General features: G+C 41.1%; 2 protein-coding genes across 2 annotated transcripts in view; both read right to left on the bottom strand.

Moving 5' to 3' along the window:
* T265_01819 (hypothetical protein) overlaps nt 1–8,942 on the bottom strand; it is a gene marked incomplete at both ends in the record, with an annotated part of 13,277 nt that extends 4,335 nt beyond the window's left edge. Inside the window, 4 exon segments of the mRNA XM_009165929.1 lie at nt 5,430–5,559; nt 6,184–6,361; nt 8,689–8,836; nt 8,847–8,942. Coding sequence (XP_009164193.1) covers nt 5,430–5,559; nt 6,184–6,361; nt 8,689–8,836; nt 8,847–8,942 — 552 coding nt within the window.
* A 268-nt stretch (nt 8,943–9,210) lies between these two features.
* The window catches only part of T265_01818 (hypothetical protein), a gene marked incomplete at both ends in the record, with an annotated part of 34,228 nt that continues 30,562 nt past the window's right edge, over nt 9,211–12,876 (bottom strand). The window contains 2 exons of the mRNA XM_009165928.1: nt 9,211–9,409; nt 10,723–10,990. Coding sequence (XP_009164192.1) covers nt 9,211–9,409; nt 10,723–10,990 — 467 coding nt within the window. The remainder of the gene's footprint in view (nt 9,410–10,722; nt 10,991–12,876) is intronic.

The raw sequence follows: 12,876 nt of genomic DNA, 5'->3' as shown, positions 1-12,876 counted from the left end.
CTCTCTTTCTCTCTCTCTCTCTCTATATATATATATATATATATATATATATATATATATATATATGCATATAAACCCTTTGAAGCTCATGTAGGTTTATTCCGTTGTATAAAGACTATCCATTTGACACTGTCGTCCTAAAGATGACTACGATACATACGTTAGATATTATCACCCTGACGGTTCCAGTAGCTATTGTACTATGCTATATTACAGGAGTTACCGTATTACACTGAAAGCTAGGGAAAGTGATGAATAACTCCAGTGCGTCGATGATAAGCACGTAATTGGTACTGGTTTTCGTGGCCGTACCCGTGTTTATACCAGTTGAAGGGTTTGAGCAGGCTTCTGCATATGGGCACCAATGGCCTGTGCGGATCAGTACATAGGGATGCGTGAAAAACGTTTATCGCTTTTTTTACGCACGGCCGTCCAGCGGTTTGATAGCTTTTGATCCGGATGTCATCCGTTCACGCATGAACGTATATATATATATATATATATATATATATATATATATATATATATATATATATATATATATATATATATATATATATATATATATATATATATATATATATATATATATATATATATATATATATATATATATATATATATATATATATATATATATATATATATATATATATATATATATATATATATATATATATATATATATATATATATATATATATATATATATATATATATATATATATATATATATATATATATATATATATATATATATATATATATATATATATATATATATATATATATATATATATATATATATATATATATATATATATATATATATATATATATATATATATATATATATATATATATATATATATATATATATATATATATATATATATATATATATATATATATATATATATATATATATATATATATATATATATATATATATATATGCATACATATGTATAGAGAGTGAGAAAAAGAGAGGGAGAGACAAGTGCTTGAAGCTCAAACAAAGTGGCTAGAAGGTCCGTGGTTCAAGCCCACCTCCGAAATTTCGGCTGCTCCTTTCTGGTCCAGGTGAACTGTCAGTATCCAAGTCTCCATGCTGCCCCTGGGTTACATGGTAACTGGGCAACGAAAGTATTACCGCCGAATGATTACATTCTTACTTGATGGAATAGACCGAGCTGGTGTTTGATCCCACACACTTATCGAACATAATTTTGTTGCTCCAGTGATGTCTGGGTTCCGTTAATTTCATCCAACACGAATCAGTCGTTATGGGCCAACTACAAGTTACTCTCCTACTTTGGGTAACCGTTCAACCTTGAGCGAATCGGTCCAGGCGGAAGGGTTCAGATACGGGTGAGCAAGTCCATGAAGTTAACAGATGGCCCAACATTCGTAAATCCAGGGGAATTTGGACAGCAAAGTGTGGACAGTGAATTTAACTGAATCAAGAGAGAATAGATAGCGCATGTTTTTGGTTTATATGGGACCAATGACTGACGAGTACAAGATATCTGTTGAATATGTAAAGTCCCCAAACGTCTTCATTTTAAAGGGACTGCCGACCATGAAGACCATTCAGATGGAGCAGTGCGAAGGTAGCTTCAAATAGTAAAGGTAGTTTTGTTCACAAAATCGTACTATCCACCAAAGAGATGGCTGCGCAAGCACAGTCAGTTACGGCTGACTCGTTATCTTTGATTCAAAGTTGACTTATCACCGGCTGCCAAAAACAAACGAATTCTAGCTATTGAAAACGACTGGTCCAATTATTCACGATGCGTCAAACCCCAGTTATTAGGAATTAAGTATGACACCACAGAAACAAAAGACCCAAAGCTGATACAAGCAACCTGCTTAGATTTATCAATGACTTCAAACGGGCACGCACGTATGCTTGTTAAACTTTCTTTGTCACTCTAACTAAAGGTGGCATGGCGCCATATAGGGGTGCCATCGGCTTAGCTGGCGACAGGATGTTGAAGAAAAACGTGAACGGAAGGAACAGTATTCTGCGATTAGGTAGTCAGCAACCCACGGTAATGTGGATGAGCAGCGGATCTCACAAAAAGAACGGGATGGGAAAGTACATAGATAACGGGAATTTGTCCTGGGATATGCGCAGTTTTTTGTGTAGTTATGGAACCTACGTTAAGTCTTCGCGGGATAGAGTATCCGCCTACTCGCTCAGTATGCGTTCATACGTTTGGTGTGCTGCAAACGTTGTGAATAAAAATCAACAAAGCGTCAACAGATTAGTAATGGTCCAGAATTTTGATCTGAATATTAGGATTATGAACCGGAGTTTCNAATGGTCCAGAATTTTGATCTGAATATTAGGATTATGAATCCGGAGTTTCGATTTCTCTTCCGATAAGGATTCTGTTCAGCATCCGTACAATTCTAGATATTAGGAGTATGGAAGGAATCCAAAATAAGGGCAGATAAATTCGGCATGAACTGAAACAATTAGGCAGGCTTCACTCAACTCTGCATTACCAAAAGTACTGAACTTCAACCTTAGATCTGTTCCAAAAAACGGGAAGAAGAGATTGGAAATACATATCGTTGATTGATAAACTTGCTGTGCGACGTAAACACTGACGTGTACCAAAAACTGAAAGATCCTCAAATAATTGATGCTCCTAGGTTATCTACTCTGTCCAACAAACCTCCGCCTAACGACTACTTCGCTATCTGGACCTATATATGATCAAGACGACTGGATCTGCTTGTTTTTTGGGTCATCCCAGAATGAGTCGGAAAATAAAGTTAGGACCACAATTATTCACAACATTTCCAAGCAGCACTATATCAACATGTTGGGTCCCGTCTTTTCCGTCAATCTTTTGAAATAATCGGGATCAAAATGTCATCCTTCAGCTCTCATTAATCGATCATAACGCTCCAGCACGCCTAATTATTCCTTATTTGATTCAGACTGCACTGCGTATCAGCATTGCGAGTAAAAATCTTAAAGAAGCGCACCGGTTAACTTGACAGGTAAGTGTTACCTGATTTTGAGCAAATGGATTCACAACGAAATATGACGAACATACGAAGTCCCTGGGACCGTAAAGCAGTCTACTATGTTCAGGCGGCAACTTACTACTTGTAGAAGCGCTTGGAGCCTCATCTTGGTAAGAAATGAAAACTATCAATCAACCGTAGCGGAAGGCTACAAGCAAAGCACTCACACTTATCAAGGGTATACAACGAGCCTCATATCAGTCTAAAATGTTAATTGGAGGACTGTAAACTTCTGTCTCGAGGTCCCACTAGGTTTTGACCACTGTGGGGAAATACTACTTCCCTGAAAAGTCACCAGAATCCAGCAGTGGTGAAAACCTGACTGTAAGGCCACCTACCCCATTATCTCCCTGGACTACTAAAATTTGTTTCAAAGCTAAACATGGACAGTAGAGTTTAACAATAACCCAGCTATGCATAAAAAATGGAACGGCAACCAAGTATTGTGGGGACTTTTCAAGGTCCGCATAACCGCGTGAAACACGAGGCTCACCATGAAGACACCCTAGCGAAATCTGTTTCGTTGGTGGACATAACGTAAACAGAGCCTATGTTTCAATTTAACATTTATCCACGCGGTCCACTGCACTGACTGATGACATTACAGCTTCGAATAAACGCACGTCCTGAAACGACTTTACTGCACTTGGTGACCTACTTTACTGCCTGAGAAGGAATCCTCAGGATTGCCTTTTCTTGAGTGGTCGACCCTCAGACAGTCAGCCACAAGACGGTATACCGCATTACAAGGATTCACTCGTTATAGAACTAAGAAGACGTAAGCGATACATCGATGTGTCGCTATGCTGGTGAAATTTTCGAGGTAAATGAAGCTATCGTAAACACGAATAACCTGTAAGAGTAAAATAAGTCTCTCAGCCGAAGTGTTTCGTGGGCGTACTGAAAAATTTGATTCACAAATTTCAAGGGGAAACGGTTCAAAATATATGTTGAACTGCTGTGTTGATGAGAACCGAAGGTAATGGCATACTCCCACCACGGCCTGAGTTTCATAGGATAACAGGATGAAGAGAGGGACAACTGATCCTTGGATTTGGTCGTTATCCGTAAGCGCACAGGCGACATCGGAGGAGCGGATAAATAGTGGTGTGGGTGTGATGTTCATGATTCATTCAGAAATTCCAGAAAAGGTGTAGGTCTGATTCGGTCCTCACCAAAAACAGTGACTTTTCAAGGCCGCGCCTGCGCAGGTCCTAGTTACGGGCTCACTTACCAGACCCAAGTTTTTAAGCTACCACAAGGAACAACGCGAGGATGTGAATAGGCTAGTTCTAGAATATCCGTACACCTTTGATTGTTGGTGTAGTAACTGAACACCACATATGAGTGATCCGAGTGACAAACAAAGAATAGGAGTGGACCTGAAGGTTAGAGGCTGTGCTTTTATTCCAGTTAAAGTAAGCTACAGGAGAAAATTGATGGAAGAACGACAAATTTCATCATTTTCAACGATACACACTGCGTTGTATTTTGTTTATGTATATTAATAGATTGTACACTCTTTGAATACAACATTAACAGCCCGCCGTAAATACATTTACTGAGAAGAATATTAACATTCCAGTATTTCCACTAAACTAGATCATTAATTGGTTTCTAAATAACAGGACGCAACAGTCAGCGTTAAACGAAGCCTCAGTCGCACGGAAATCTGTCTTATGAGATTTTCTAGCCCACATTAATCTGGCTTGTATTTTGGTCTTAGCTTCACGTACCACCGGTCACTTTTTTCCGTTTTATATAACTGTCGCGAATGGTTGTTTTCGTTGAGCCAGAGTAAACGACGTCGGTGGTTGCTGGCTGTCGGTCGGATGCCATATCAAGGTGATTAGACAGTAATCAGCTGCCTTCAGTAAGATGGGTGTCTGTGTGCTACTTTGCCGTTGAGTGTGCCATTGGCGTCAATACTACCCTCTCCATTGAACTATCAGAGTGCTATGAACGAAAACATCATCGACCACACACAGAAACATTCAGAAGGGGTTGTCATCGTTGCTTGACAGGGGCAAAAGGCAGAACAGATAAGAATAGAATGGAATTCAACAACATATTATCAGAGCACGAACGTCCAACTACCGTTGGTGAAGCGGCAAGGTGTGTGGTCCACATTAAGCGTCTAGTAAGACCTTGATAAAAGAACAAGATCCGCAACTGTGAGGGATAGTCGTATACGTAAAGAGAAGGATATCTTTGATAGGCAAACAATCGTAGTGGTGAGCTGTAAATTACAAAGACAGTGATTATAAAGATTAAGTGGTTTCGTGCCAGACGTAGAGTAGCAAGTGCCATGGGATAACTGCAGATATGCTTCCTGTGCTGTTGGAACAGCGAGAACAGGGAAAAGGAAAATGATTTCAACTCACTTGGTTTCTAGCGGAAGCCGAATCCAGCGGATCCTCAGCAGCCAACATGGCACTGCTCACCAAAATGCACACCAAGACCATGTTGTTGAAGTAGTTGTGATTGCAGATTTCAAAGCAGGCCACACGAAAGCTGTAGCAGGACAAGAATTAGCGAAAGTAGTGAACTCAACTCATGCAGACTTAGTTGTCAAGTCCCTCTCATCATGATTTAATTGAATGGCCTAGTGTAAATGTGAAATAGGGCATAGGGACATTATTTTTAACTGCATTGACTAGATCAAGTCGAACTGCAAAGCAGTTTTCACTATAGGCTTCATCAAGTCCGAAGAGAAAGGTTTCCGCTCCGCTAAAGGCGTTCTCAGGGATCCTAACATATTTCGTTCGAAAACCACGGACGAATACATCAATTGTTGGACTGCTCTCGACGGGTATCAGTTCACTTTAATGTATTAACAAGTGGTGACGACAGAACTTCAACGCTGAACTTCTGGGTTCTCACCTGCGCTCGTTCAAAACTTTTTTGAAGGGCCTAATTCACACTTGAGACCCTGAAGTACAAAAAAATTGGAAGGGCGTGCTCGTACTGGTATTTTTACCAAGTCCCAAAGTCTCACAATGCTGGAATCAGTTTATCCCATTCACCTTTCGCTAGTCTTTTGACATATTTGATTACTTAAGTCTTCCTCACCAGACCTAACGGTGGCTATCTTATCCACCATTATAATCCGAAACTAACAAACCAATAAGCACTTACGGATTGGTTGGACTGAATATGAAGAAGGAGGAGGCATCCGGTATCGGTTTCACTTTACCCGTTGTAGACGGTTCAGAGGCTCTCCTGGACCCAACAGAATCCTTCGCCTGCGTCTCGCTCTCGTCACCCGACTGATTCACGCCCTCCTCAGACTCGACAGGTTGTGGATTCTTTGAGGCTTTCAAGAGTCAAGGTGAACAAAGGACAGCTGTTTATTTTGAACGAGACGCGAATGTGAGATATGATTGTGTACGTTATGGTCGAATGATTTTCTCGGCAACTTAGTTTTCCGTACTAATTAGCTATTTTACTATTATGCTTTAGGATTCTAGTGTAGTTTCAGCTGGAGCCTCTCCGATTTAGTTTCTTCGAATAAATATCGATCGCGGGATATCCAGTAGCTCCGATCTTGACTTAGTATCGGTTGCCTTAATATATCAAATCAATTCAGGTCTGATGAAATCTGATAACTAGTACCTACATGCTGAGTTTGACGGATCTGAACTATCATGGGTGTTCATCAGACAATGGTATTTTTATGTATTCGTTAGTGTCGAATGTTTTGGGGAAAGTCATAACGTGAATTAGGTAGCTAACCTTCACTTTAGTAGAATGGACTATTTACGATGGTTTTTATTGACTGGATCTCACTTCGGGATCCCTTTCACAAGAATAAAAATGCGCACGTTAAAGAGGACAACAAAACCAACGAGTTGTGTTCCGCCGTTGAAAAAGCTTCATTAGCCGAGTGATGCAATCAGTAAATTATCTTGGGTTGAATATCACAAACAAGAGATTCAGAAGGGATTCAGTCGAGTCATCCATAGAAACTAAATAGTTTGCAAGCGGATGCAGTTTGTGAGTACTTTCAGGTCAATTCTGTTGTTTACGCAGGTTAGGATAAAGAAGGGTGTACAGCGGAGGCTGTTATTTTGTTTTGTGCAGCTGATCTGCATGTTATTGCAGGTGTTCACTGTCATTTGTGGCTATTTTCCAAAGCCACGTGACTAACCGCTACCAGACGACCTCATCCTAATTGCACCGTTGTTTGTCGTGTTTTTTTGTCGAATACTGTGCGAAACGTTGAAATGTAGATCTTGTGCGCTTTGGTTTCTGTCCTTCCTCCTTCATTTGTAAAGGTAAATATTCCGCAGCAAGCAACATGTACAAAACGATCATCGGAAATAACATTACTCTTGCGATCTCACCCACGCTTATTTAAACAAAGGTTCAACGAAATCAATTGATTGAATGAGCGAATAAATGATTACGGAGCATACTTCTGTGTGCAGTGACAGCCAGTGGGTTCAGTAAGGCGATCACATCCCTCAAAATGTAGTTTCCAACTTTCCCTTACTTGAATGAACTGAAGCGCGTCTCATTGCCTAAGGACATTTCAGGCCATTGCTTACAGTGTGTGTGATTGATCTTCATCCAATTTTCAGTGAACAAATATGCGGTGTATCACTGAACCCGGCGTAGAGCTACCGAAATGAACCGAACAAAACAGCGACCACGTTGTGTTTGAGGCACCTTCATTTCTCCGCAGTGCCGTCTGTCTTACCATGCCCAAACTCATCTAATGTGGTCAATGTAATTGTGAAGAAAGGTCATACTGAAAAGGGAGTAGTGGTTAGAAGAACTAAGATTTGTAGCTGTTCCTTCAGCTGCTTGAGAAATCCGGATCAGCACTGTTGAACATTTGTCATGAGGAGAAAAACAGACGATAGACTGAAATGAATCAAACACTGTAACACATGCAAACGCCAGAGGGAAATTGTCAGTTGCATCTGTGATCGAAGCACACAAGATGCAGTGGGAATGGAATTGGTGTCCGGAAGTCACAGCCGTGTTCAGTCACATCATCAGTTCCACTCGCTAATTCATTAAATCAATCAAACATCCCCTCTGGCTTGTACCGGTAGTCACAACACCACAAGGAGTAGTTTTGCAGCGTTTCCATCTTAAGTTGACAGTTGCGTTCATTTACATTCTGCTTCGGTGGAAACGTGTGCATCTGCACTCAAGCAGAGTATAGCAGAGCTAAGTGTTTTTTTCTTGGTTTAGTAGGTTCATCTAAATCTTTTAACAGTCTGATTGTCACTGAATAGACTGAATCTTTCCCAGCTTTTTTACTATACTTCTGGAGAACCTGATGAGTATCACACCTTTACATTTACATGTCAGAAGCGCCTGGTCATGGGAAGCTACACCAATAAGCGTCTCGTTCTGAAGCCGACTAGTCAGGCGTATTCGATCGCACGATGTTCAGATTTAAAGTTCACGAGAAGTGTTCGCCCAGCTCAGGTGTGAGCATTCAGTATTTCAAATTAAGTCTTTTTCGACAAATATGAAGTTGGTCTTGATAAGAGACTCAACCAAATCCAGCTGAATCTACCTAACAGTTTGTAGGTGGCCACATGAAGTTGGGCTCTACCGTCATCAGAAGATGTATGTGATGACGTTGGGTTCACGTGTGAGGAATGTGACATTTTTGCCATTTACTCTCACACCAGACCCAGTATGACGGACACGTTTTGCCTGATGTGCGAGTCTTGACTGTGCTAGCGCACACTGCACCTTGAAGAGCATTCACCATTGTTTGTCCTTTCTTTGGTTGTTGGTCTTTAGACGCGTGTTCCCATACCAAAATCTTTACATACTTTGGGATTCATCTCACCAGACTGGCGGTCCTTGGCATGATTTCGAATGAGACGTTTCTCTCTTTTCTCCCATATTCTCCTGTTACTCTTTCGCATTCATCACTTGCATTCACTTTTTATGTTTGTGATCATGCTCTTCAAAAATAAATGATAATATTAGTAGTAAACCTGTTTGAACCGACCTTAGTTCCATGACTATAGGTAGAACCTTCCAAGTTGTGTATGCTATTCATGCACTGCACCAGTGTTCGCATATGATTTTTCCTATCGATCTAAGCGTGCCTTTTCCTGCCTTGAAAATTCGTGAAATCTCACAGGGAAATTGACCACAGATAACGAAAAAAAAACAAAACAGTCAGTCCTGTCAACCAATTTGATCTAATGGTTGTGCTGATCGAAATCTGTTGTGTAATTGGATTGTCCTTCGGCTAGTTAATGAAGACCAACGTGTGTGACAGGAGAGGTTGTTTAGGTTAAGGACAGAATTTGGACGAAAAGACAACCTACAGAGGTTGTTTGTCGAACGATTGTCTTCATCCTCTTCCTCATTGATTGGATCCAAGCTAGGCAAGAAAAAAATGAAAACAACATGTTCCATACATTATAAAACGGATAAATGACTCAAAAAGTTGACAGTTGCAATTCCTTACATCCCTTGAATACTAATTAAATCGGAGTTTTATGAGGCAATGGTCCTGTCCGAATAAAAGACGATTCGTTGGCCTTTGTTACAAGAATTCTTCATCATACCGAGTTAAGAGTATCGGATGATTCTGTTAATCCATTCAGCTAGACGAGCAACACGATGAGGAAGAAAACTGTCAGCATTTCTTACAGTTCATGATTGCATGTGGACTGAACAAATCTCCCGGAGAAAAATCCTCAAACTGAATGTGATGAGGCGCGTAAAATCCAGAAAAGCTCACAACAGAGACACCTGCTTTCACAAAGCAGACAATATCCAAGTGCATTCCGGAATACTTGGTGACGTAGATTGCGATGGAACTTGTGCGAGAACCCCGTGCGAGCTATCAGCTATTATTAAGCGTAGGAGGTCAGCATTTTCTTAGCTTTAATCAGCCTCGAACACAAGATATACAACATTTATCAGAAAGGTATGTGGTACCAAGGAGCGCAAAAAAAGCTCTTTAAATGGGTGAGTTTGTAGGCCCAGTCCTGGGGAGGCATGAAATTTTGGAGGAACAGGGATCCGTGTGGATTTGTCCTACTGGTTCGCAGCAAGAAGTTGAAAGTCCAGCTTGCACTTGGACTTGAGTTAAAGATAGCTCAGTGGTTAAGGCACGAAATTACTGACCGAAAGGTTCGAACCCAACGTCAGCACCTTGACTGCTCCTATCTAAGCTTGAACAACCTGAATTATCTTCGCCCTCGTGTTTCCTTCGGGTTCCACGACAGCTGGGCAAGGAAAGGGTGTTGCAGCTGAACGATTACCATTTTCATTATTTACTTGGGCAATTAGTCGGCAGGGCTGCTACACACACCTGTCTAGTGTTGCGCGACCAGTGTCCGCAAGCGATAGGGAAAATGAAACTCGTGCTACTGCAGTGGATGAAAGCTTATAATAGAAATGTTACATTAATCACCAAAGAAACTCTTACGCGTCTCAAAACCGGCTGATATTAGTGGAAAACTTTCCCGCCGATATTGAAGATGCAGTCATTTGTTCAAAAATGATGCGTTTTATTTGAACAATATAAAAATAATGATTTCGGCTCTCATACTTAGTAACAGCGGACCAGATTCCGCCCACCGATGAAGTTAGAAGAGGCCTAGTTAAGAGCACCTAGTTTGTGTGAAATGTGTCCATGGGATTGTTTCCCCACAATAAAATCTGCTACAAATAAATGAAACCTACTTTAGTTGATCCAAAAGCTGAGTGACGTCGTTGAATTCGTTGTGAACTTTTTCGGTCAAACTGGGCGTGCCAGATTGACCAGAGACTTGTCGACTAAGCCTGCGTGCGGCGAGATCTGCGGAGACTGCTGCTTTGTTCATATCTGATTCGATCTTGTCTTCTTCACCCTCTGGTTTCTCCTCACCGGATTCTTCCTTCTTCTCCTCACCCGAACCAGTATCTGCTAAGTTATCCACGGCAATGGCCAAAAAGACGTTGAGTAGAATATCTTGGGGACGGTGACGAAGGGTTAGGGTTAAGGAATAGATTGGGGAGAGGAAACCACAGTGTTGTGAATGTGGCGATTGACATGCAAGTACGGGCATTTTACATAACAGTCCAGCCAACGTATCTCACAGTTTTTCCTATACTACATGGATTTTCCATTCAAAATCTTTCACGATGTTAAATTATAGCGGTCAGAAATTATTACCTAGTACCCAAAGAATACATGACTTCACAAAACTAAGTTCCTTTCACAATATGCCGATAACAATGCGTAGTCTTCTCCCGAAAATGTGAACAGCTCCAGGAGTTACCGAAATGTCCCACTGGCGAGTGGCTACCGCTTAGGTAGGATGCTCACCTCAAGCAGCTCCAAATCACAAATGTTCAACTGTATTCGAAACACATTACGAGCAATTGCTGATTGGAGGTGAATTCGCTTACTTCTGTCAGAGCAGATGACCCAGATAAGCATATACTTGTGACACGTAGACAAATTAGGGTGTTGACTTGATGTGCCTGTCACGAGCACCTTGACGACAAATAATAAGAACCACAAAAGCAGGTGAAACTTCACATATCCTACCGATTGTCGGAACTCATCCAAATATTTCTCCACTTATCAGAACATGATGATTCAGACAACACTCGACCGAAGGATACTGCAACAAATTGACGGGAAGTCTCTTCGTCGAGAGTAATTCTGAACGTGGGACCTGCTGCGATCCATTCGCAGTTTTTGTGTGTAAACAGTGAACTCCGCGCACAGCACGCGATACGTTAATCCCACAACAAGGGGATTGTTTAACCTGATCTTTGTGTCCAAAAACGGTTTGACCTCACGATCACACTCAGCCGACTGTCATCAAATGCAAACCAGATCAGAAGACTGCAAATCACCCGAACTTTCAGTTTCGCAGCTTATTATCACACGATGTACACTTCCCTCAACCCTACTGATAGTCTCCAATAGGGGTTGGTGCTCACGTGGTGACGAACTGTCAGGAAAAACTTGATCAATACAGGAGTAATGACCGCAAACCAGAGAAGCCGGGTGGCAGATTCTATATACTACGATTAAGCAACTACCCGCAGGAAACTGCTTTTGGTCAAAAACAACTCTGTCCAGTATAAATCAACCCACTCAGAATTAATTAGCTAGTCAAAATCCTAACAACGAAAAACCGGATGTGTTGCTACGGTCTGCAATGGACTTGACCACCTTAACGACGACGTCATCAGTGGTGCCATTAAACCGGAGATAGAATTCTCCAAATTGACAAATTAAGGATAGACATGCTTTCCCGGAGTACTACTGAGTACCCTACTCAGTCAGTTTGGTGGTAGTAACACGGAATTTCTTACGATCAATTCACGTGTGTGCAATCGGGGTGATTTCTGATACTTGGTGCATGGTATATATGACACTGGCAAGAGCGAGGTGATGGGATGATACTGAGCATCACCTTTGATTAGCCACAATGTTTCATGTCATGTTGGTAAATACGCTCAGGGTGAACATGTGCTCCTGTTCGTATGTACCTTGATGGATGGTGGTAAGATGTCCACCCAACATGCCACATTTCCGCGGTTCAAATCATAGTCGAGGATAGGCGCTGCTGATGAGCGCAAATAAGAGAAAGTTTTGAACCCTGTGTTTAGTGCGAACGATCACTCAAGGACATGACTCTTCAATCGAAAGTGATTAATGACTTGTGCCTTCACATTGGTAATGGATTTATCACGGTGATTAGTTGACCTTGGTTGTCGATATATGTTGACTGCATTACATCGAATCCACTGGAGTCTAGGTTGGACGTGCACTTGTCTGCCTGTTTTCTCTAGATCCAGTCTGTCAGATTAGCAGTATGGTATCAAACATTTTAACAA

The sequence above is a fragment of the Opisthorchis viverrini genome (assembly GCF_000715545.1).
Source record: "Opisthorchis viverrini unplaced genomic scaffold opera_v5_20, whole genome shotgun sequence".
NCBI lineage: Eukaryota > Metazoa > Platyhelminthes > Trematoda > Opisthorchiida > Opisthorchiidae > Opisthorchis > Opisthorchis viverrini.
This window is presented reverse-complemented; position numbering and strand designations above follow the sequence as displayed.